The sequence below is a fragment of the Sinocyclocheilus grahami genome, unplaced genomic scaffold (genome assembly GCF_001515645.1).
Source record: "Sinocyclocheilus grahami isolate Dianchi unplaced genomic scaffold, SAMN03320097.WGS_v1.1 scaffold182.1, whole genome shotgun sequence".
NCBI lineage: Eukaryota > Metazoa > Chordata > Actinopteri > Cypriniformes > Cyprinidae > Sinocyclocheilus > Sinocyclocheilus grahami.
The window spans coordinates 259,055-283,671 of NW_015505361.1; the positions used below are offsets into that span (position 1 = coordinate 259,055).

The following is a 24,617-nucleotide window of genomic DNA, read 5'->3' on the forward strand; positions in this document are numbered from 1 at the left end:
ATCCCCCCTCGTATTCCCCAGGGGTCTCTCTCTCTAACCCCGACCCCATGTTTTAGTCCCGCCCTCAATCCAAGCAACTATCTGCATGTAAAAAGCCACAAGTCACGGAAACCCTTAATTGTGCCAAAATAAGGCTGAGCGCACTTATTCCAGCTGGAAATAAAGGATGCTTTTGAAGAAAGACAGTCGGCCAAGGAAATGGGATTTACTTTGGAAAATGTACATTATTCAAACGTTGCTCTAGTGTGTGTTGGGCTGAAACACTTGGGAGTTTTCTGCTCCAACTTTGAGCTCTTTCTAAATGCATGGATGGACACTAAGGGAAGCAAACATGCGCAAAGTTCTGGGGATATAACTCTGTTTTCGTAAACAAGCTCATCTGTTGTTCCTGAATTTTTTGTCCTCCTCTTCGGAAAACACTGCCAAGCAACTTTTGTGGTTAAATGGGGGCATTGTAAGTTGTTTTCAGGGGGGTAAAGGCAACCACGGAACACGAAGGAGAAGAAAAGTGCGGACTATTCATCAATGAACTGAGAGAATAGTAAGAAAGACAAGTGGGAGGACAGGCGTCGCAATGGCTGAAAGGGCGATTGAAAGAAAAGCGCCTGTTCACAGAAGCGTCTCTTTCAAAAAGTTAGAGCGCTGGAGCGCAAAGCGCAGATCATTTGGAGAGGATTTGGATAGTTGCGGTGCCCTTCCCCCAGACGCCGTAGAGCACAGCGCGCAGCCATCACAAGCGACGCACGCTGTTGCTGAATCCAGAAAAGTTTCCAAAATCTCAGCGGCCAGCCTCTCGACCGCAGACCTCAAGAAAGCCTCGCATGGAGTATCTCCATCGGTTCGTCAGCTCTCTGAGAAGTTCAGTTTGAGCACAGACGGGACACAGAGCTCATTAGTCAACACTGGAAGCGTTAAAAACACAAAAAGTGTCGAAGATTCGACTTTGAGCGAGAGTGGCTGCATATCCAAGGAGTTTTCGGAGTCTGCGACGGAGAAACAACTTAAGGACAGTAACAGATATTGCTCGGCTCAAGAGTCTGTGTCTGTGTCAGGGTCTGTGTCTGTGTCAGGGTCGGATTCGGACAGAGGAGATAAACACAGGCTCCGGAAAACTGTGGGTGGCGCAAACACAGGTAAGATACATTGTTTTGAAATCACTAGTTTTCATTTAGCACCCAACAATTCGTCTGCCATAAACAAAAACACTTTCTATAATGCTTCTGGCTCAAGCTTATGTACTAATTTGGCTTGTACTTTAAAGTTAGCATAGTGTACTGTATTTAGTGCACTGACAATTTGCTTGTGATGTTCTTTGAATGTCGATTTGCATCAATGTGTCTGCTTAATGAATACATGTGTGTTAATATAACAATGTTTTTGTTTTAGGGAGCCCAACATGCAAGTCTCGTCACTATCACCCTTCCTATGGAGAGACATCTATTCATATTGATGCAAACTGGCCAAGCGTTTCTAAGATTAGAGAACTATTTGGGGATGGACGCAGAAAGCAACATCGGTCAACTTCAGATGCTGATGACTTGAAATCTGCATGTCAACACCTCCAGCATTTCGACGCTAAAGAGGGCATCTCAACTCCAGACAAAAGTGACAAACAGTTCCCCCACCAGCCAAGGGGAGACTGGCAAGACACAAACTGCTCTCATCATGACAACTGTACATTGTATGCGGACTATTCAATCCCTAATTTCCATACTTTAGCTGCTGAAAGCCATTCCTTTGAGTTTTTAAATTGTGATTCTCCTCCTGCTCCCCCACCGCGCAGTAGAACGACCGCTTTGCCCCTCAGGTCTCACCGTTGGCAGCTGCAGAGACCGAGGGCAGAGCAGCTACAGCCACCGGATAGCTCACATTCCTCACATAACTCCTCCCAACCACAGACAGGGCCCTCCGTGGAACTAGCCAGCACTGGGGGAAGACTGAGCTCTGGAGAAGAGGCCGAGAAGTTCAGAGAACGGACAGGCGATAACTTCCCACAAAACAAGTATGGCATCCGGGCTAAGTTGAGAGGAAGGTCTTCAGGCAGTGAGGAAGATAGCCCTGCAGCGCTAGCGCACCACAACAAGGACGTAAGACGTCGCTCGCTAAGGAAAAAGAAGAAAAGCAATTGCAGCAGAGGCAATGAAGAGTCAGATGACAGTGACAACCAACCTGTAATGATGCAGCCATGTGATTCTCAAACGGTGGGCCGCAAGATTGAAGGTTTCCATTCTAGGGGTTGTTATACGGGCATGCCATGGGCACGAGACCGCACATCTCAACGATCCCATGTGACTAAGGACAGCTTTAGGCACCTATATAGAAATTTCGAGGGGTCAGTCAGAACTAGCCCTGTTCCTCAGGTGTCGCGGGTTTCGAAAGTCACTATACCCTCATTTACATCCAGTCCGTTGGGGTCAAGAAGTAATAGCAGGTATTCTAGCACAGAGACGTTAAAAGAAGAGGATCAGCCAACCAACATCCACAGCTATGGCAGGGCTTCATCAGCTGTTCTGAGTAAAACATACCATGGCAATGCCACCATGTACCGCTCGCCTAGTTTTGGCCATGGAGATAACTTGTCTCGTGCCCCAGTTCGAGCTCACCCTAAGCTTGTGTCCAGTTTAAGCCCAGCAGAAAATAAAACCCGCAGTTCAGACAACAGGGTATTCTGCCACTCCTTAAATAATGAGAAAGACAGGAACAGGATCTCTATATCCAACCCTGACATTGCCTCTGAAACTCTATCACTTCTTAGCTACCTTAAGACCGATCTATCAGAGTTGAAAATGAAGAAAAAGGGACAAGATGACAAGGGCAGTCTTAACTCTGATCAAGGCACATCTGTGTACAGAATGGGCTCAAGGACAAATCGGCCGCACCATGGACGCCCTTCCCTGAAGGATCTCACTGCTACTTTGAGGAGGGCAAAGTCTTTCTCTTACTCTGAGAAGCCAGCAGGGCAGCAATATTATAGTAGCGGGCCAGGTTTAAGGAGTTCCTCTGAGCAGCGGCTAGACTCTGAAGATAGTGGCGAGCAGGTGTTGATTGCTGACAGGGAGGTGGAGAGCGACGACTGTAGAAGTACCTACTGTTACGACGAGCCAATGCCTACCCCTCTGCAAGACCACTACGTGCAGGAAGCCAGACAGGTGATAAGAGACATTTGTCAGATGGGTGAAAGTAAGGATGACTATGATGATTATGAGGAAGACCGTTTCAAGACAAAAAGCAGTGATGCTAAAATAGACACTGAAAAAGAAGATAAGGCAAAGCAAGAGGTGAGGAGACTTGAACACTCTGATTTTACTGGGTGTAAGGAAGGGGAGGCTGATGGAAAAAGTGGAAAATGTTTACAGAAGGGAAATTCGGAGGAGAACATGTTCTGTGATAAGTCATTGGATGAACTCTCCGGCCATGAATCTAGCCTGACAGATGAAGGAATTGTCACAGAGCCAGAGATTGGCTCATATGGGGGGCTATCCTGTGGTAAAGACTTGCTGGATCAGACTCTCACCGTTTGGAATCAGTCAGGGTTGTACGAAGAGCAGTTGCCTGATACAACACCAGAGGAATCTCTTTCATCTCAAGTTCCGTCTGTTAAGACAGAGTATGAGGGAGTAGCCATAGGAGGAGACATTAGCAGCAGTAAAAATGTAAACCAGGGGGCCTTGGAGGCTCCGTCTACTCCTAGTGCTATTCGCAGGCGAAGGAAATTCTCCTCAGCTGGAAACAGCGGCTCAGACTCCAGCAATGGCAGTAACGGAGAGTCTAATGGTGAGTCTGCATACCGTTCCTTGAGTGATCCTATGCCTCATAGACGTCGGTCAGATGCAGAGGATGGCGGAAAGAGCTTCTCCATGGACAGCAACCTGCTCGGTTCACTCTCTCTAAGTTCCAAGGTGGGTGTTGGTGTGGAGTCTTCTGTAGCAGATCTTTCTGAATATACAGGCAGTGCTGCCAGTGACCTTTCCGTGTGTAGCGACAGCCTGAGAGATTACAGTACTGTTATTCAGAGCATTGTTTGTGAACCTGGCGCAATGGACAATCTTATTGATGAGAAGGCAAATGGCAAGGCTGTGAAGAAAAAGAGCTTTAGCGACCCTAGCAGACGTGGAGAACTGGCAGATACTGTCCTAGAATTCCAAAAGCATCCCAGCGAGCCAATTAGTGAACTAGACCAATCCATACCACCTTCCAGCAGTGAGCCCATCTTATCCGAGCAAAGAGACGAGCTTTGGGCGCTCAATAGCGAACAACGACAACTTTATTGTTCAACCAGAAGGTCTCGTTCTCAATCTGAGCATGTGTTGCCCTCCCACCTTGGTCATAACGGAGAAACAAAAGCCCCAGGTGAGCCCTCATTTCCTTTTGACCCTAAGCTAGCTCAGGTTTTGTCTCCTCGCACCAGTCGCAGAAGCCCCAAGAAACGCACAAACCGCTTTACCCATCAGTTGTCTTGTGATGACGGGGATCACTTAGATGAACAAGGTGAAGAGCAGTCCTCCGCATCCATCCTCCCCCAGCTTCCTGCCTCAAAAGTCAGACCCAAACATGTGCGGCATGCCAGTGAACCTGCCACATTTGTGCCCATCATTCCTTCACATGCCCACATCTCCCAGGACTTCCAGAGGTCTAGCCATGTCGGAGAGTCTTCTACACCCAACAAAACAGAGCCGGGGGAGGAAACTCCATCATTAGAGGACGTCACTGAGCAATACATCTTGGCCTTGAACTCTCCAGAGTGCCCGGCAGAGACCCCAGCAGCTACTGGTGGGGTTATTCTGGAAGGCACCACTTCCACACCTTCAGTTCCTACCACCACTGCTGAGCCAAAACTAGAGAGGAAGTCCAGCGAGGAACTTTCCACTGCCTCTCTGAAGGCCAAACCGAGAGTGGTGAGTGATGTGTTTTGTTCTCTATTTTGGTTATTTATATGTTTTTGAATTTGTTTATGGCAAGTTATGACGTAAATGCTTGCAAATATATTTCTATAAACTGTATTGGATGTAGCCTTTTGCTTTATAATCATGGGCGATAACTTGTGAGCAAAGCAAGATGCAGTGTTTTTTGCATATTTTATGAGACCTCTATGCTGGTGTTCTGGACTGAATTATATTGCGGATAAATCTGATGTAGTGCTCTAAAAAAAACTTGGATGAGTGTTTTAAGGCCTTCAGCTTGAGTGGGTATGCATGTGCAAAATTATGAATTTATTTGTGCAGCGTTTGACATGTTGTTACCTCAGGTTGTTGTGCAGCTGAATTTACAGCTCCCGACTTTGTTTTTGTCTCTGATGGAAAGAGCAGAACAATGTTTCTTAGAAATATGAAGGACATTTATTTTGCCCCTAGCAGGTTCTTCTGCAGTCATCTTTTCCTTAGCCTACCTTCCTTTTGGTCCAATGCCTGTAGAGTGTGTGTATACACTTATGTGTGTTTCTCCCACTGTCTGCCGCAAATGTTCCTTTGTTTACTTGCCTCTATGAAAAGTCAGAATATTCTGGCATTCTTAACTGGCATATTTTGAAGGGAATGCTTTATCTCTTTGTGTATTTATGTAATGGTTTATCCGTTGTATAGAAAGTTAGAAAAGACTGAAGTAACCTTCAAAAAAGGCTTGTGTTACCAGACTGACCTTAGGGAGAAATACCTTTCAAATACTTCATATTTAAGTGTTGTGCTTGGTAGTGTATGTCCGAGGGTCGTGATGTTTTCCAAAATCTTGCATACTCTCAATGATGGATTAGTTCTCTGTATGGCTTTGGTAAGCCCTCTGTAGCACGGTTGGTCTGTCTCAGACACTGGGTTTGGTCATAGTTTCCCTCAGTCCACCTTTTATGGTGCTGTACTTTCCTGAGCTTTTGTCTGTGCCAGCTTGTCCTTTCAGTATTGTGGTCCACTTAGCACTCTGCTTGGAGCCGCCTGATATTGGCTGATTATATAAAGGGTGCGGATGAGTTTGAGTAACATTCTGTTGGCCAAATTCCTTTTTTTCCTCGCAAGGGTCATTATCATGTGCACATTGGGGAAATGTTTGCATGGCCTTGTCATTCAGCTTGGATTATGCAGTCTAATTTGAGCCCATCATTGACAGAGTCTTGGAGACTCGCGCACGCTTTTGACTCTCTTCTCAGGAACTTGCACACATGCATTTGTATTCTGGCTAATGAAAACACGAAGTGTAAATAGAGCTAAACGTTCCTCCTCTTAAGCTGTTAGCTCCAGGCACATTTCCAGAGACTAATGCCTGCTTTATGACATGTGTAGGGCTTTTTGATGTTTCTTTCAGAATATTCTGGCATTCTTAACTGGCGTTTTTTTTCCTCCTTTCAGTACAGTGTCCAAAGATTTTGTCTACAGAACATTTGTAAATCAATATAGTGGCCTTAAAAAGTATTTGTACACTTCAGCCACAGTTAAATATGTATGAGCTACATTGCATTATATAAGTAAATATCAAACCAAGTGTGCTTATCTTTCCTTTTAAGAAATGCCTCTAATGCAATGATACTTTTAAGTCATTTTTAAGTGTCAAGTTCATTTTTGGGGCCAGTGGATTGTGAATTCTTTCAACTTAGTTCTTCAAATGTGTTTGGTGGCATTCTATGTGATTTGGATAATCGGGTAATCATTAACCACAGTAATGGCATTTATTACGTAAAAGTTGAGACCAGGGTAATTATGTTGCCTGTATTACTGTATTCATTCTTTAGTGAAAGAGGAGCGGGTGGACATCTGACACTAGTGGGTTAATGAATATTGAGGCTTGGAGAGGTTCAGACCATAAACACAGGGTGTTTATTACAGGGGCTGCGACGAGTGTGTGGAGATGGGTTAGCTAAGTATTCCCTGAGGTTGTGATGATCAGAAACAGTACCCCCCCCCCAAAAAAAATAAGGAAAAACACATGCGGACAGGCTGTGGAGGGGAAAACGCCCTCGGATTGAGCTCATTGTGAGTAACCTGTGAAGATGTCTCAATGCTGTGGTAATGTGAAACGGTTCTTGGATAGAGGAGGGTGAACACATTGTGCTCAGCTGTACAAAGTCAAGCAAAAGAGCTGAGATAAAATAACCTAACAAAAGCAAAGCCTGCTAAATAACCTCTATGTACAACACAAATGTGTGAGAGTTTGTGTTCATAATCCAAAAATGCTGCCACACAGTAATGAAAAATCTAAACAAGTTGATGTTCTTGATTAAACTCCACTTTTTCCTCATTTAAAGGGGTCATATGATGCGATTTCAATTTTTCCTTTCTCTTTGGAGTGTTTCAAGCTCTTGGTGCATAAAGAAGATCTGTAAAGTTGCAAAGACTAAAGTCTCAAATCCAAAGAGAGCCTATTCTTTATAAAAGTTAAGAGTCAACCACGCCTACCTAAAACGGCTCATTCTAACACGCCCCCACATGTCTACGTCACGATGTGGGAAGATTTGCATAATGCCGCCCAAATGTTCACGCAATGAAAGAAAGCGTAACTTTTTATTCTTGCTGTAGTATTGTTGTTGCTGCCGCCATGTTGTGGAGACGCTGTGTGTTTCGTTGTGAAAGCAAAACTACTTTGTTTGGTCTTCCAAAAGAGGACGATATCTGCTTCGTCATGTCTAGAGCTGATCCGTGCTGGTCGCTGAGGAAATACATCAATTTCGCGCTGTGGATCGCCGGATCGGCTTTCACCGTAGACAAAGCCGAGTCCAGCCCAGGGTCGTCACATGTGGTTGCTGCAAGCCCGCCGGACGCTCCTGAAAAGTAAGTTTTCATATTTAAAGGATTTGCCACTGATTATTCAAATGCGAGTTTTGAGCAGTGAAGAGTAGCACTTGTAGTTTGTCATTTCTCTGATCACAAATGCAGACATGGTTTTATGTTTACGCGGCGCGATGCAATGCAACGTGAACAAAGACAGTATAAGTCATTATAATCCGTAATTATGTCCCCGCTGGATGCAACAAATGCCTCGTTTATAATGGGTTTTAATGTTTTTGTCTCGTCGCTCCGGTAGACGGCACCATAGTATGATGGTAAGGGGCGTAACATTTCCGTCACACGCTTGAGGTATTCAGCCAATCACAACGCACTGGATAGCTGGCCAATCATAGCACACCTCGCTTTTCAGACCGATGAGCTTTGTAAAAATCGATGCGTTTCAGAAAGGCGGGACATAGAGGAGAAACAATAATGTACAGTATGTGGAAAATTTGTTTTTTTTACTTTAAACTGCATATACGCATTTCATTACACCAAATACACAAAATAATGTTCTTTTTAGCAACATCATATGACCCTTTTAAGTTCTACAGTGATGCACCTGTGAGAATCTATGTGTTCAGTTTTTAGAGGGTTTACAAGCAGAAATGTAAAGCTTATGTCTTAAAACATTTGAGTTGAATACTATGATCTGTATTCGATCTGTGAAGTCAACCAAATTGTCCATTTTAGGACTACTTTTCAAGGTGGATGCATATCTGGTTATGCATTACTGATGTAGTTCCAGTGGCTGGAGTTTGCTCCATGTAAATAGTAATTTGTATGACGATGAAAGATTGGATATAACATTGCACTGACAAAGTCAGTGAGTGATTCTGTCACACTGGACATAATAACACATATTGTTTCTTGTGTAAACCAGTGCATATTGTAATGATGATCCTGAAGCAATACCTTGCCCCACAGACATCCATTGTAAATGCCTGGAAAAACAAATTGATGGATACATTGAAAATATTTTTGTGCTAATCAAAAAAAATTTCTATATCTTTAAAAGATTAAACGGAGAGCAAATGCAGACTTGCTTAAGAGTTTCAGAAGAGATCTCAAAGTCTCAAACTGTCCCGTAAGTCTGCAGTCAAAAGTTAGTGATATCAATATCTCAAATAATCTTCTCAACATTCAATTTTTAGCTCTATGACGTCAGCTGGTCTGCAGGTCTTAACTGGTTTATGATGTGTGTTTTTAGCAGGAAAGGGAGGGACACTGCTTGTGTGTGTGTTTGAGTGTCTGTTGTGTGTGTGTTATAAGAGTCTCTGCTCCTTTATCAGTGCCAGTGCCGAGTGATCCTGCGCAGACAGGAAGCTGGGGAACAGAAACAGGAAGTTGTTGTGGTTACTAATATGTTTGATGAGCTGCAGAGGCTGGAATGTGCTGCTCTGCTCGATAGACTGTTTGGAAACAAAGTGCCAGGCGTGAGACACACACACACACACACACACTCCAGACGACTGTGTGCTGTGTTTGCATGACTTGTCAAAGCTTTGATGCTGTTCTGGCTGTAACTGCTGCTCAGTGTCTTTAGCTGGATTAAAGGCTCAGCTGGAATGAGGGCATGTGTTTGCTGTCTGCCTGCGATCGGACTGTCGTCTCAGAGGGTCACAGTCACGTCTGTGTCTTCCCCTCTAACCGAGAGTAATTCCCTGTGTATGTTAACCCAGACGCTTGTGAGTCAGTGTGTTTTAATGCAGCGTCTGGATATGTGAGAGATGTTTGTAGATTTTCTCACTCTTTAAACTTGCTTACAGAGTCACTGCTGCTGTTGTGAGTGATTCATCAGTTTGCCTGCTGAGGAAAAAATGGCTTTACCATGCTAAGCTGGTTTACTGGTTTAAGAGGACTGTTGACTAATTTCAGAGGGGTTTTTGACACTTTTCAGCAGATCACGCTGGAAGATCAGCTTGCTAACTATTTTAAACTAGCCAAGACCAACAACCATCTTAGGCTGGTTCAAGATTTTATTCCAGCAGAGTCTAAAGAAAAATATATGTTGAATTTTTCAAATTCAAAATGTAGCCTAATGATTTTACCCGCCTTAATATTTTCTTAAGTAATCAAGTCTGTGTGGGAGGCAAAATATTATTAAAGCATAATATTAAAGTGTCATTCAAATATTTTCTTGTTACTATTTGAGAAATAGTTTGAAACTGCTATGTTGTTTGCTGATACTAGCGGTGCCAAAATGAACATTGTTGCAGGTGATTGCTAGATGGTTGTTTAAATCACTAATACTAAGAGTGAATTTGCATTAACAAACCTAATATGATGCTGTGATTAGCATGTCAGTCAGTACGTTTACATGGACAACAATACTCCGATTTTAACACGATTAAGACAATACTCTGATTAAGAATCTACCATGTAAACCGAGATTTTTGATTACCTTAATCCGGCTAAAGTCATAATCGAATTAAACAGAAATCGAATTAAGACATGTGGAGTATTCCTATTTTAGTCGCATTACTGAAGTGCAGTATAGACATGTAAACACCTTAATCACATTATTACCGTCGTGTAGGACTTTTCGCCGCATTTTGCGACGGGATACACACACGGCAGTGCTCAACCGTTTGACGCAAATAAAAGAACTTCAACACCCGTCGTCGTCTGTCTGCACGTACAAATAAGTAAAAGTTTTAGTTTAAGTTAATAATCTGCACTAGAGAAAGTAAAGTTTTATTTCACCTCTCTCTCTCTCTCTCTTTGTGCTATGCTGGTTGTTGTGTTCATGGCCGTTTTGCAGCTGTGAAGGAAAAGAAGGCCACATTCCTGGTGCCTGTTTAAATGAAAACAACAGGGAACAACTAGAGCCCCTTTTCTCTTCTCCTCCATGTTCCTGTGCTCTTTTCCACTCACTCGCTTCATTTACACTCAATCAGTCCTTTATTTTCCTCCCTCTTTTCATTTCCAAGTATCACTTTTTTTTTACATCCCTGCTGTCATCCATTACTCCCTCTTTCCCTCCCTGTCAGCGTGCCTGATATCAGGGCTGAATCTCATTTCTGGAAGAACGACAAAAATGACTTCATCCCTCCACAATGTTCCTCAGCTCCTGAGCTGTCTGCAAATGGCTTTCAGAGGAGAATGAGAAAGAGAAATGAACAGGATGAGCAGCTTTAATGGACAGATAATCCACTTGCCTTCCAGCTTCCCTTCCCTTTTTCCTACTACTGTTTGTAGTGATGTGCAATTAATTATATTAAATGTATTTAATAATAATGCCCTTTGACCATTGGCTTGGAGGACCCCCTTTTTTAAATTCCCGTATGCTTATTTACTGACCCTTCTGAACAAATCTGATTAATTGATTATTTATTTATTTGGTAAATAAAACAAAGATTATTGGGAGTATTTTTTTTTACAAGAAAATGTCATTTCAGTTTTCTACTTCAAAATGTAATCTTTATTTAAAGTGTCACTTTGCATCTAGTTTTTTTTTTTTACTAAATAGTTTTCAGTACAGAAAATCCTGAATGAAACTCAATGTTTTTTCCCCACATACGAATTTCCATGCACTGTACTTTTTGATAATCACCCATAAATCTCACAGGGGTCACGACCCTGGGTTGTTTCAGGTGATCATGGTGACCTGGAATCAGCTTCCTCTGTTATCGGGAGTATTGACTCTGTCAATTTGTGCTATAAACTCACAATTGCGAAGAAAAAAAGGTTGCAGTTGCCTATTTTATTATTTTGTTCCATGGCAGAAACAAGCTTTCATAGTACGAGGGCTCACAGATCTGGCTGTTTGCATCACAGCGTGTTTTGTATGACAAAACTATTTGAATTTGTATTGTATACATTTAAATAATTGACAAGTTGCATTTATCAATATTCAAGTAAAAAAAAAAAAATCTAATTCAGAACTATGTTAAATGCCACATAAAAATGCCACTTGTCAATAATTCAAATTTATACAATACAAATTCAGATAGTTTTGTCATATTATAAGCTCCATAGCTTTGCTCCAATTGTGACAGATGCTCAAGAATGCAGTTCGTGTTCGTTCCCTCAGGTGCTTTTGAATTCCTTGTGTCACCTCCTCCTCATGTGTACACGTTTTTAGAGGTCACTTGTCATTCAGTCGACATTTAACCACTGTAACTTCCAGTAAAACGAAGCTCCGGAGTTTTCCCTCAGGAGCAGACGGAGTGAAATGTTGCTCAGGGCCTCATGCTGATCAAACAGGTGCTTCATCTCAGTATCTCGTGTGTAACCCACAGTCTGAATTCAGACCTGTGTTATTTGAGAATTAGGGGTTCCTCTTGCATATTACATGTTTTGAAAATGTGCTTTTGTGTGCTGTTAACATTTATTATGCTACTTTCTAAAAGACAGTTGATTTTCAGGGTTTATAGGGTTAAAAGTCACTTCATATTCACTAGTAATATTATTGATTTGATGGCACTGACACTATCAGATGAGAACAAAACTTGAACTGAATCCAATTTGAATCGCAATTGATGAATATTGCAACATCGACACTGTTAACAATAAGCGAATTCTGTTTATGCTGTTATAGCAATGTGCCCCTCTCCAAACACGCAAGCAAATATGTTTTCTCATACTTCTCTATTTATGTAAAGAGACATTTCAAACTACCAGATTCATGTCCTTCTCTCTCTCTCTGTCTGTTTATGTTTCTCTTTTTTTGTGTGGTCTGCTAAGTGCTCTTGGCTCAAATGTCTCCATGTTTTTCCACATGCAGCTCCTCAGATTGATGGATTCTGAGTATCCGTGGCGTTTTTCACTCATTCTGATGTATATTTTGCTGACAGGACCGCCAACGGCTCTCATTTTTCCTGTTGTTCCATTCTTATGAATAAAATAACACACATTGATGTGTCTCCTAGACGCCGTATCACTTATTTCTTCAACTTCTGCCAACTCAAGCAAACATCTTGCCAGTGGAACGCAGTTGGGTACGAGTGGGTAAATTGAAAATTGTGGCATAAAAAGCAGAGAATGGGCTCGTCGTGTGTGTTTGGTTTTAAGTGGTATGGAAGACAGCTTCAGTATGAGAACAGGGTCACAGAATGATGCAGTTCACCCTTTCCCAGGGTGCATCTGGCACAGCTCCAGTGTGTGTGGAGTTGTTTATCTTCCATGTAACCCTTCTGCATCACACTGATTTATGGAGATGAACTCAAGGCATGGAATAGAGGAGAAATGGAGAGCGTTAGAGAAACAGGAAAAGAAAAAGGGCCTTTGGCTTGTCCTGTCATTAGTGGTGCTTGTTGTCTGTGGGATGTTTTTTTTCCTGTTTTATTGTCTGGCAGGTGAAAACCATCCAGTAACTAAGTAAAGTATCAGTTCTCCTCAACAAGCCTCGTGGTTTAAGGTGTCATTTCTGTCCATAGCGCAAACGAACAAACCCCCAATCTGAAGTACGAGCACTAATAATAGTGATGTTTGCTTTAACAAGCGCCACTAATTATTGTCGTTATGCCATTATATCAGCTTTCTTCTTTCTTTGTCCCTGGTGTTTTTGTGCGCTGTCAGTTATAACTTTGCTTTCTCTGTCTCTCATTATGATGGTACCACCCTCTGTAATTACAGTCCTCTGTTTGCTTATGCGGGAGAGAATGGTTTATCCTCATTCTGGGGTTCCCTAAAGAATCACTGCTGCCCGTCTAACATTTTATATTGCTTTATTTCATGTCACTGGACTCCTGCGTGCGCGGTTATTAAAAAGCATATTTGTCTGTCATCTTGGGCAACGGAGACAAAAGACATGATTTATGAGTGTAGCATTGGATTTTTATGTGTTTCAATGCGCTATCTCCTCTATGTTGTGGTTCTCTTCTCTTTTTATAAATACAGAGTGCCGCAGCTGTCTGTGTGATGTGGGTAAGACATCCATATTTAATTTTTATTTCGCTCAGGATCAGTGTTCTCCACAAGTTTGGCCGACATGAAAAAGAACCGCCTTTTTTGCATAAATTCTATTTAGAAAATCACAAATGTCTTTGTGGAATCTTCAGGAATGGAACAGTGTTTTTTGTTTTAGTAACTGAAGTACAGTTTACATTGATACATTTTTTTTGTTTTAATCTGATATAACTTGGGAATCTGACCTTAGTATAAATTAAAAGTAGTGCCCAGGATAAACACAGCAGGTACTTCATCAGAGTATCATGTGGCTTTTTAACGGGGTCATATGATGTTGCTAAAAAGAACATTATTTTGTGTATTTGGTGTAATGAAATGTGTTTATGTGGTTTAAGGTTCAAAAAACACATTATTTTCCACATACTGTACATTATTGTTTCTCCTCTATGCCCCGCCTTTCTGAAACGTGTAGATTTTTACAAAACTCATCGGTCTGAAAAAGCGAGGTGTGCTCTGATTGGCCAGCTATCCAGTGCGTTGTGATTGGCTGAATACCTCAAGCATGTGACGGAAATGTTACGCCCCTTACAATACTGTGATGCCGTTTCCCGGATGATGACTTATATATGTCTTTTTACGCGTTGCGTTGCATCGTGCGGCGTAAACATAAAACCATGTCTGCATTTGTGATTGGAGAAATGACAAACAACAAGCGCTACTCTACACTGCTCAAAACTCGTGTTTGAATCATCAGTGGCAAATTCTTTAAATATGAAAACGTACTTACAGACTGTGAGTCAGAACAGCCGGCATTGTAGTCTACTCTCCCAGGATCAGTAAACAGTCCTCCATAAAATGTGCTGCACACATCTGAATATTTGGGTTGAACTGTTCTGGAACAGTGTTGTAAATACAACTTAACCACTGATTTCTAGTCGTGTCCTCTTTTGGAAGACCAAACAAAGTATTTTTACTTTCGCAACAAAACACAGTGCCTTCACGACATGGCGGCAGCAGTGGCAGCAACAATAAAGTTACGCCTTCTTTCTTTGCATGAACATTTGTGCGGCGTTATGCAAATCTTCACACACAGTGACATAGACATGTGGGGGCGTGTTTAAACGAAGCATTTTAGGAGGGCGTGGACCAGTCTTAACTTTTATAAAGAATATCTCTTTGGGTTTGAGACTTTAGTCTTTGCAATTTCAGGGATCTTATCTATGCACAATCAGCTTGTAACACTCCAAAGAGAAAGGAAAACTTGAAATCGCATCATATGACCCCTTTAAGATATTTACGTCAAGTTTTTTTTTTTTGAGAAATTAATGCTTTTATTGAGCAAGGATGCATTAAATTGATCAAAAGTGACTGGAAAGACATGTATAATGTTACAAAAGATTTCTATTTCAAATAAATGCTGTTCTTTTGAACTTTTTGTTCATCTAATAATCCATCCATAAAAATATGAAACAGCACAAGTGTTTTCAGCATTGATAATAAATGTTAAGAAATTATGAGAAATGTTTCTTGAGCAGCAAATTAGCATATTATAATGATTTGTGAAGGATCATGTGACACTGAAGACTGGAGTAATGATGCTGAAAATTCAGCTTTGCATTACAGGAATAAATTACATTTTAAAATATGTTCAAATAGAACACAGTTACTACTTTTTTTTTTTTTTTACTGTTTTGTTTTTTTTATCAAATAAATGCAGCCTTTCTAAGCAAACTTTTAGAAAATGTTACCAACCCCTACATTTTTGAAAAGTACTGTTTATATATTATATGTCTGCAAATGAATGGCGTCTTATGATACATTCTGAGTGCAACTGAGTTGATGGTACAATAAAACCCATCCTCATCCTTCAAGTGTTTCCTCATTGGCATCCGAACCCACTTGCTGTCCCTCACGGACAATGCATGTACTGTAAGGGGCCAGGGCATAGCTGAGCATGTGGGCTCTGGGGCCTTCATAATGTGGGTGGACCGGAGCGGTGGTCACTCTGACTGACGTGTTCATATGCATACTGACTCGGACTTGGCAGGACAACATGGGCACAGCTCAAGATCAAACTCGTAGAGAGTGTGCCAGTTTCAAGAAGAACGATCGAGACTTCTGTGCTCGCTCGCTTTCGCTCTTTATTCGGGTTTAATGGCGTCGGTGAGGCGGTTTGGAAGGGCTTCACGTTTCCGCGGTGATGGCAGGAAGGACTACAAGACTCCAAGTCCCGCCTCCAGGAAGAAGGTTCTGGAACAGGGCAAAGACTTCAACAATCAGGCAGGCTTTTCTCTTGATTTGCATGAGAACATTGGTTGTTGGGGGTATTATTATTATTATTATTATCATCTTTTGGGATACTAGTGCTTGTCAGAGTTAATTTGACTGATTGCTATCAGCCAATGTAGTGACTTTGGGGCGGGACTACATGTTTGAATGACCAATGGAAGATGGAGGAGGTGTTTAGGGAACAGAAATTATTTTTGCAGTTTTATTTGATATTGCTTCTCTTTTAATATTGCTTAATAAAATAGTTCAGCCAGAAATTAAAATTTTCTGAAAGTTTACTCACCCTCAGGCCATCTAAGGTGTAGATACGTTTGTTTCTTCATCAGATTTGTAGAAATGTAGAATTACATCACTTGTTCACCAGTGGATCCTCAGCAGTGAATGGGTGCCGTCAGAATGAGAGTCCAAACAGCTGATAAAAACATCACAATAAGCCACAAGTAATCCACACTATTCTACAAGCTGTATGTTTGAAAGAAACAAATCCAAGACGTTTTTAAACTTCAAACTGTTGCTTCCAGCTAAAATACTATACCATAATCCATAATATTGCTTTATCCAGTAAAAAAAAATTAATCATGTCTGAATCAGGAGAGAAATATGCACAGAACAAGCATCATTTACAAGCCAAAACAGATTTTGACGTGAAAGACAACAGGAGATGGACTTTTTTTTTACTAGAGGAAGCATTATTATGGATTAATCAGGAGAGAAATATGCACAGAACAAGCATCATTTACAAGCCAAAACAGATTTTGACGTGAAAGACAACAGGAGATGGACTTTTTTTTTTACTAGAGGAAGCATTATTATGGATTATGGACTCATATTTTGGCCAGAAGTGACGTCTTAATGCTGAATTTGTTTCTTACACACATGCAGCATTTCACTTCACAAGATATTAATTGATGGAGTGGAGTGGTGTGGATTATAGTTGTTTTTATCAGCTGTTTGGACTCTCCTTCTGACGGCACCCATTCGCTGCAGAGGATCCGTTGGTGAGCAAGTGATGCAATGCTACATTTCTCCAAATCTGTTCTGATAAAGAAACAAACTCCACATACTGGATGGCCTGAGGGTGAGCAGCCTACATTTTAAACAAATTATATTTTTGGGTGTACGGTTTCTTTGTTGAATTTATTCTCAACTTGCCTTCCTGTAAATGTTTGATCTCATGTGATAACCATCAAGCTAGTAGTTTTGTTGTTACTTCCAAGTAGTTACCTGCACTTCTGACACAAATAGGTTACACAGTCTACTTTCAACGGGCAGGAGTCACTGCAGGGATAGCATCAGGCGCTAGGAACTTTAGTTTGATTTGAGGCTAACGTAACACTTCAGGAACTGTTAATGTTGCGGCGGTATAATTATCTGTGTTTGGGTTTCACGCCGCGTTAAGGGTGGTCCGGAACTGAATTTGTGGAGCTTTTCAAAGTGATGTTTGACAGTCCTGAAATAGCTATTCGGTTTGTTTTTCCTTTCTTCAATATAAGAACCTTAATATAGACAAAGAACGCCAGCAAAGATGTTTCTAAATCAGACTTGCACACGATTAAATAGCTGGATTTGGTGCTTGGCGAAGGCAGGCAGAGACTGGGTCAGTGCCAGGACCCCTCGCCGGTCGCCCCCTCCTCTGAAGTTCAGTCCGTCAGATGAATGCCAGGAAATTGGGAAGTTTGAAGGTTGTGCGCCCCTGCAAATTATACCAATTATTCTTACTTCTGAAGCACATTATATTCACATTACTGTAATGCAGTATTTTTATTGTATTAAAAATTGTATTATAAAAAATATTAATATTACAAATATTATTATTTTAATTGGAATTACAAATGTAAGAAAATGCTATCATCACATAAATACTTAATTTATGCAATATTTCTTTTTTTTAATACTAATGTTGAGTTTATTTGCATTTTGCATGGCAGTTGGCTGGAAAATATTAATTGTCATAAAAATAATGTCATAAAGCACAAAATCTTAACTGTCCTATTTCTTATTTTGAATTTTAGGGTGGAAAATGACCTTGATGTTCTTGACAGGTTTATATTTTCACCCGATAGTGTAAAGAATGCTTAAACGTTTTCATGTGGAGTTTATATGCATTGGCAAAATCGTAGATCATGTTTAAACATTTGTGAGTGTGCATGTCGAGAGAGGTGAGCCGTATATCCTCTGGCTGGACTCTCGGGGTCCCACGTCTTCTGCACGACCCCCGGATCAGCCTTCATCAATCATAATAGCCCTAATTACCCTCCTAATGATGATTGTGATAATGGTAATGTGTGCTGATTCCAGAGCCTTCGAAACACAGGAGAGGAAACTGAGGAAGACAGGCGGTCGGAAGTCACTTGTGAATGTTGCGTACAAAGAGAAAAAGGCGCAGCAGAGATGACTGCTGGAGGACACCGGCTAAATCATGCCATTATGTTAAGATTGACCTGCTATGAATGAGGAGTCTGTGCCTGTAGAGCAGGTAATAGAAGCCCGAGTTTGGGATTACAGGGTGTGTGTGTGTGTGTGTGCGCGCGCGTGTGTGTGTGTGTGCGCGTGTGTGTGAGTGTGCGTGTGTGTGTGTGCATCAAATAACTTCAGAGTTACTCAGGGTTCATCTCGCAGGAGGATTTTGTAGCTCAATGGTTGCTCCTATACACATCTCATGAGACTCAGTTATGCTTTGTTGAAGTATTAACTTTATTTGCCGTGTTTGTTACTATACAGTAAGAGAACTGAACTAATAAGAGAATGCAGAAAGCAGCTTTTAAAGATTTTGATAAGAAGTGTTTGAGCTCATTTTGAAATCTCTGAGCACAAATTGAGAAAGTCTAGAGAAGAAACAAGACTATGAGAAAAGTTTCAATTTTGTTCTCCATTTCTATGCAGTTGTTCTGTTTTTTCCTTACACCAGCTCTTTATTCTCTCTTTGTCTTATTTTAATAATAAATACAATTTAACTTTAAGCCTATTTTAAGATTTTTTTTAATTGTAACAATTATCAAAAAGCATTTATCATCTATTTTTACTGCCGACTTCCACTAGATTCTTATTTTTGTGATATGCTATTTTATTGCATTTCAGTAAAAAAAATACTGTAACACAGTTATTCTATTTATTATAACAATATTTTAATACTTCGCAATTTAAGTAACATTTCTATATTTTTATTTATTTATTTTACAACAGTGATAATGAGTCTTTTTTGCTTGAGAATTAGGAGAATGTGTAGGCTAATTAATGTCATAATGTCATAATCAATGTAATTTTAGTATCATTGAGATACTACTATAGTGTTTAATATTTTGAATGAGATTTTCCTTTTTCATTTTAATTGTAAAGTTAATATTTTTGTCATTTTTAATCATTAATATGCAGTATATATATATATATAATGTGTGTATGTAAGTCTGTATAGTTATTTTTTTATTTTTTCAGTTTTGCTTTTAAGTACATCAGGTTCAACTAAATTTAAAATAAGAAATATTGCTTTGTCAATTAGCTGAAATAAAACGTTTTTTATATTTTATTTTATTTGACTGTGGTTTGCATCTATTTTGTTTTATGTAACGGAATTCTTTTTTTATGGTTTTAAATTCTAGTTTCAGTTTTACATTTTAGTTAACTATAATAACCCTGCTCGTGATGCACAAAATCCTAATGCTACTATTTTTTTATTTTGGATTTTGGGCTGGAAAATGGCCTTGACCTGTTCTCGAGCGTTTTAGAGATTATTTTCTTCTTCAGGAATAGTAGAACGGACACAGCTGCAAAAACATAGAGCTGCTTTTTTCATTTTCTCTCCCTTTACACGTCTTAAAGGGATCACTCTTGACTTATTTAAAGGTTGTGAGTTTTTAAGTCTCCTGTTGGGCTGTGCAAGAAAGCTCAACCTCAAATCCATTCTCTGGTACATGTCGCAGGAACCCAAATTTAGTCTCTGTCTCAGGGAACGAAAACGAATGACGGTCTTGTCACAGTTGAACCTTTTGCTCAGATGCTTGTGCGACTGTTTTTCTGGAAACAGGTTTATGGAATATTAGATGACATCAGCATGAAGCTCTTCAAGTTGTAACAGGAGATGAGATTATTAGCCATTCAATTTCAGGGACACTTGAACACAATTTAAACGAGGCATTTTTATTGTCATCTGCATTTTCTGCAGCGGAGTCCTTGTTTTATAGCTTTTGATTGGCAGGACGCCATGTACGATATGGACCGTGACCCTCTTTTGTATCTCTTTAGTAGATGACGGCTATATTTTGATGAAACCTGTGTTGTATGTTCTTGGAGATCTCTTTCTGTGGAACTTGTGTATGAATAGGAAGCTGTTGAGTTTGGCGCAGGCCTCCAGATGGAAACGGCCAAGTTACTGCCACCAGCAGCCGCAGCCTCGTCCTCCCCCTCATCGCAGGAACTGTCCCGTCCATTTATCTCCACCTATTTTTATCCCTCGGGCCTGTTGTGTCGTCAGGCCTACATCTGGTTCTCATTCCATAAAAGACAAAGTTGCATTTAGTGAAGAGAGAGAGCAATACTGCAATAATATCTTCCTCCCACTCTCTCCTCGCTGTCTTTTTCTCACACGTTGACTGTTACCTTTGCTTTCTGTGATTTGAAAGTCTGTTTACGGGACTGATATACTAGTTACAGGAATGCAAACTTGTCACCTTTTGGTGAGAATCATCATTTTGAATCCAAAATATGTTCAATTGTGGCTTTTAAATTGAATAATTTAATATCAAATAATGTATATAATTTATCATTTATAAAGATAAAATGCTAGTAGTAGTAGTAACAATAATAATCATTCCTAAATTTGTTTTCAACAAAAGAAAAGCTTTAAGGACTTCCTGCGTTTTCCACCAAAGTAAAAGCTCTATTGTTAAAAACCTGAAAGCCCAAAATATTAGTATTGTAAATTGTTCTCTTAAAAAAAAAATAATAACAACAATTGTTGTTGATTTTACCATTATTATTATTAATATGTAATAATATTATTATTATTATTATTAATAATAATAATTTATTAGTAGTAGGAATAATGACAGAAAAATAATAATAGTATTTTTTTACAGTACAATTGTATTAGTACTCTAGTAATATATTTTTTATTGGATTCATTTTATAATGTGATTAAAATATTTAAATAATAATAATATTATTTATTGTTGTTGTTATATATCATTTCATATTTTTAAAAGAGTGCGCTTTTCCCCTTTATCCGTAAGCTTAAATTGATTTAAATCCACTTTTTAAAGCAGATATAAAAAATCTTCCTGGGGGCTAAGATATATTTTGTCTTCTACAGAAGAAAGCAGGTCATACTGGTTTGGAAAGACATAAAGATGAGTAACACACTTTTCATTTCGGCTGAACTATCCCTTTAAGGTCTGATTATTGGTCACACCAAACTCAAGCACCACAGAAGTGGCTCAAGAATGAAATGTTTTCACATGAACACGGTTGCAGGGCATCATTTGACTCTTTGAAATGTTGACGGCTGGATTTCAGCTCGCCTTTTGCATCACTGCTCATGGTCAGTCAGCAGGCCCTGACCCTCCTTGACCTTTGACCTCTCACCCCTTTATGATTTATGATCACAGGTAGAGGTATTTACCACCTCCGAGTTTGAGAGGTGACAAACAGAATCAGTGAACTAGTGACCCTTGACCTCTGACCTCCTGGTACCCCAGTGAAAATAGAGCAGAATTATGTAGGAATATTGACATATTTGTGTATATACGGTATGTATAGATTTTTTTTGTGTGTGTTTTTTTTATGTTGGTATTTTGCAAAGCAAATACATTATTTTTTTTTTTTATTTTTTTTTTTTAAATGTATTTGTCAATTTATTTTAGAAGTAAAGACATTTCTAGCTGAGAGTTGAGTTGTCATCAAAAGCTGCCACATTTATCTTGTTCCTTTTCTGTCTCTTTCTGTTTCCATCTCCTCCCCAACGTCTAAATTCACAACTTGTAGACATTGCTTTTGTTTTTTGTGCCTGGTTGCAGCTCGTTTATACGTTGTAGCAGTCTGCTCCTTGTGAAAGAGACCGTATTAAAATCTTGCGTTGCGTTTATGGATTCCGGAAATCTCGGTCCCTCATCAGCGGTGTGGGATTGAGAGAGAGAGAGAGAGCTGTACAGATACGTCTGTGTATTCCCTGTTGTCATAGCGATCACAGGCTGGGAGGGAACGGAGCGTTTTTCATAGGGACTCATGTCAGTCTATATATAGTGGTATGATCATGGGAATAATGTTTACTTACGACATGAAAACAAACAGTCCTCGCTCTCTCGCTCTCTCGCTCTCTCGCTCTCTCGCTCTCTCTCTCTCTCAGACTGTGAGAACGACAGAGCAGAAGAGTTTGCTAAAGGGGTCATATGATGCGATTTCAAGTTTTCCTTTCTCTTTGGAGTGTTACAAGCTGTTCGTGCATAGATAAGATCCCTGAAGTTGCAAAGACTAAAGTCTCAAAACCAAAGAGATATTCTTTATCAAAGTTAAGACTCTGCCACGCCCCCCTAAAACGGCTCGTTCTAACACGCCCCCACATATCTACCTCACTATGTGGAAATATTAGCATAATGCGGCCCAAATGTGCACGCAAAGAAAGAAAGCATGGTGTCAGTAACCGCAGTTAGTGTTGAAGCAGCATGTCAGGGAGACGCTGTGTGTTCAGAGTTAAATGCTTTGGAGAAAGCAAAAGCACTTTATTTGGCCTTCCGAAAGTAGATGCATTTAGGATCAAATAATGATCTTTTAAAAAGCATCATATGACCCCTTTAATGAAAAAACGAGGCACAGGAAGGGAGAGACAGATAGCTGCAGCAGAAGAGGGTGTGGGGATGACAGAATAAATGGAGATAAAATGATTCCTTGTTTGTTTGATTGATTCAGCGCTGATGATTGACTTGATAATGTTATTCTTTCTCAAAACTGTGCATGCACATGAAATCTGAGTATATGCATTTAAATAGAACTCATGTGAAGAAAAAAAAAAGAGTTTTCTAAAGGCATTTAACAATTAATTGACAGTTCAAATTAAATTCTCTTTTTAAATTCTTCTTAAACTATCTTTTTTTTTAATGAAAGTGGAGAGTGAGTATATTTTCTATTTGTAAATATGTTTGTTTGTTTGTTAATTTTATTTATTTAAAGGTATTATTTTTATTGTTTAATTATTGTTGTACTTATAATTATAAATAAGATTAAAGTATGTTGTATAATTACTCTGTTTTTATGGTAGCTGTTTATTTTTATATTATATATATATATATAATACTATTTAAGATATATTTTTTATTGATTTTTGTTTTTTAGTATTACAACACTACAGTTAACCATGATGAAGCAACAACATACAGAACTACTCAATTTTGCTATAAGTTTGATTGCATCATATAATAATTGCTGTTAATAGTGTTCATCGTCTGTTTGATTACGTCTTTAATTGATTTTCTGTACATTTCTGCCATATGTACATTAACTGACAGTCACCACTGATAAGCTACCACTAAATATTGTAGAAACTTAATTTTCTGTAAAGTTGCTTTGCAACGATTTGCATCGTGAAAAGTGCTATACAAATAAACTTGAATTGAATTGAATGATGATTACATGAGTTCAAATCTGTTAAAAACTCATATTTTCTCTTGCACTTTTACCCTTTTGTAACCGCATTTGTATAGGCCTATACCTTTATGTACAGTACAGTATGTTGGTCAACCAAGGTTGTTTTTAAATGTGCTTTATAAATAAATCAGAACTTAAATGCATATACTTAGCATAATATTTGCCTGGTAAAACTTTACCGTTACTTACAAACTTAGCATGGTAACCATAGTTTCCACCACCAACAAAAAGCAGCTCCTCTCCGCTTCTGTGCATTTGCACACTGAGCCGTGTGTGTGTGAGATTTTGACCGCACGCGATCCCTGCATTCATTATGTATCTGGATTCCTGCATTTCATTCCAGCTCTTTGGGACGGAGCCAAAACCTTCTGGGAAAAGGGTGGGGGTGATAGGATCATACACCCCCCTCATTCTCTGTGCTTTAAATGGAGAATATTCTGTACTCTTGCGTTACAGGCCGGCAGTTCGGCTGGTCAAACCCAAACCCCCAGCTCTTTTGAGCTGTCCGAGACGGGAGATGGAGGGGGAGGGACTTGGATCTAATCACACCGGGAGGGAGCAGCCGTCTCTGGGCCGGAGCCCACATGGATCACAGTCAGAGAGAAGCCTGCCATATTAGGAGAGAGCGAGAGCGAGAGCGCAAGGCTTGATCGCTGTCCCTCTTCTGCTGCTCTTCCTCTTGAGTTTTTGAATCTGCTTTATTGGCGTGACAGATATTTGTAGATTGCAGATTAGCTGCTCACCTAGGAAGCAGTGCAAAGCAACAACTGCAAAACAACATGGTTTGGACAATTTTTTTTTTATTCTGCTTGGAATACGAGGTGACTGAAGGCAGTATCCCATAATGCAATGAACTAGATCTTTCATTTCCAGTGTGACTAATGAATTCTCATCAGTCGTGATTTTCAAAATCTGCTTCTTGATTCATTTGATTAAACTGCCAGAACTAGACTCTCCTCGCTCATTTTAAACATGCTCATGTGACAGCAGTATTTCTGTTTGAGATGCGCATTGTTGGATGTTGATTCCTGATGTACTGAATATAGTTCTGTCACTTTCTATCCTGTTATGTGGGTTTGTGTTGCTGTGGTCTTACAA

At 39.9% G+C, this 24,617-nt stretch overlaps 1 protein-coding gene across 1 annotated transcript; it reads left to right on the forward strand.

Moving 5' to 3' along the window:
• Nucleotides 1-134: 134 nt before the first annotated feature.
• LOC107594364 (rho guanine nucleotide exchange factor 17) lies at nucleotides 135-24,229 on the forward strand. Its single transcript, XM_016284376.1, has 3 exons — nucleotides 135-1,133; nucleotides 1,387-4,895; nucleotides 23,976-24,229. The coding sequence occupies exons 1-3, from the start codon at nucleotides 575-577 to the stop codon at nucleotides 24,060-24,062; spliced, it is 4,155 nt and encodes a 1,384-aa protein (XP_016139862.1). The 5' UTR covers nucleotides 135-574; the 3' UTR covers nucleotides 24,063-24,229.
• The last annotated feature ends 388 nt before the right edge of the window (nucleotides 24,230-24,617 follow it).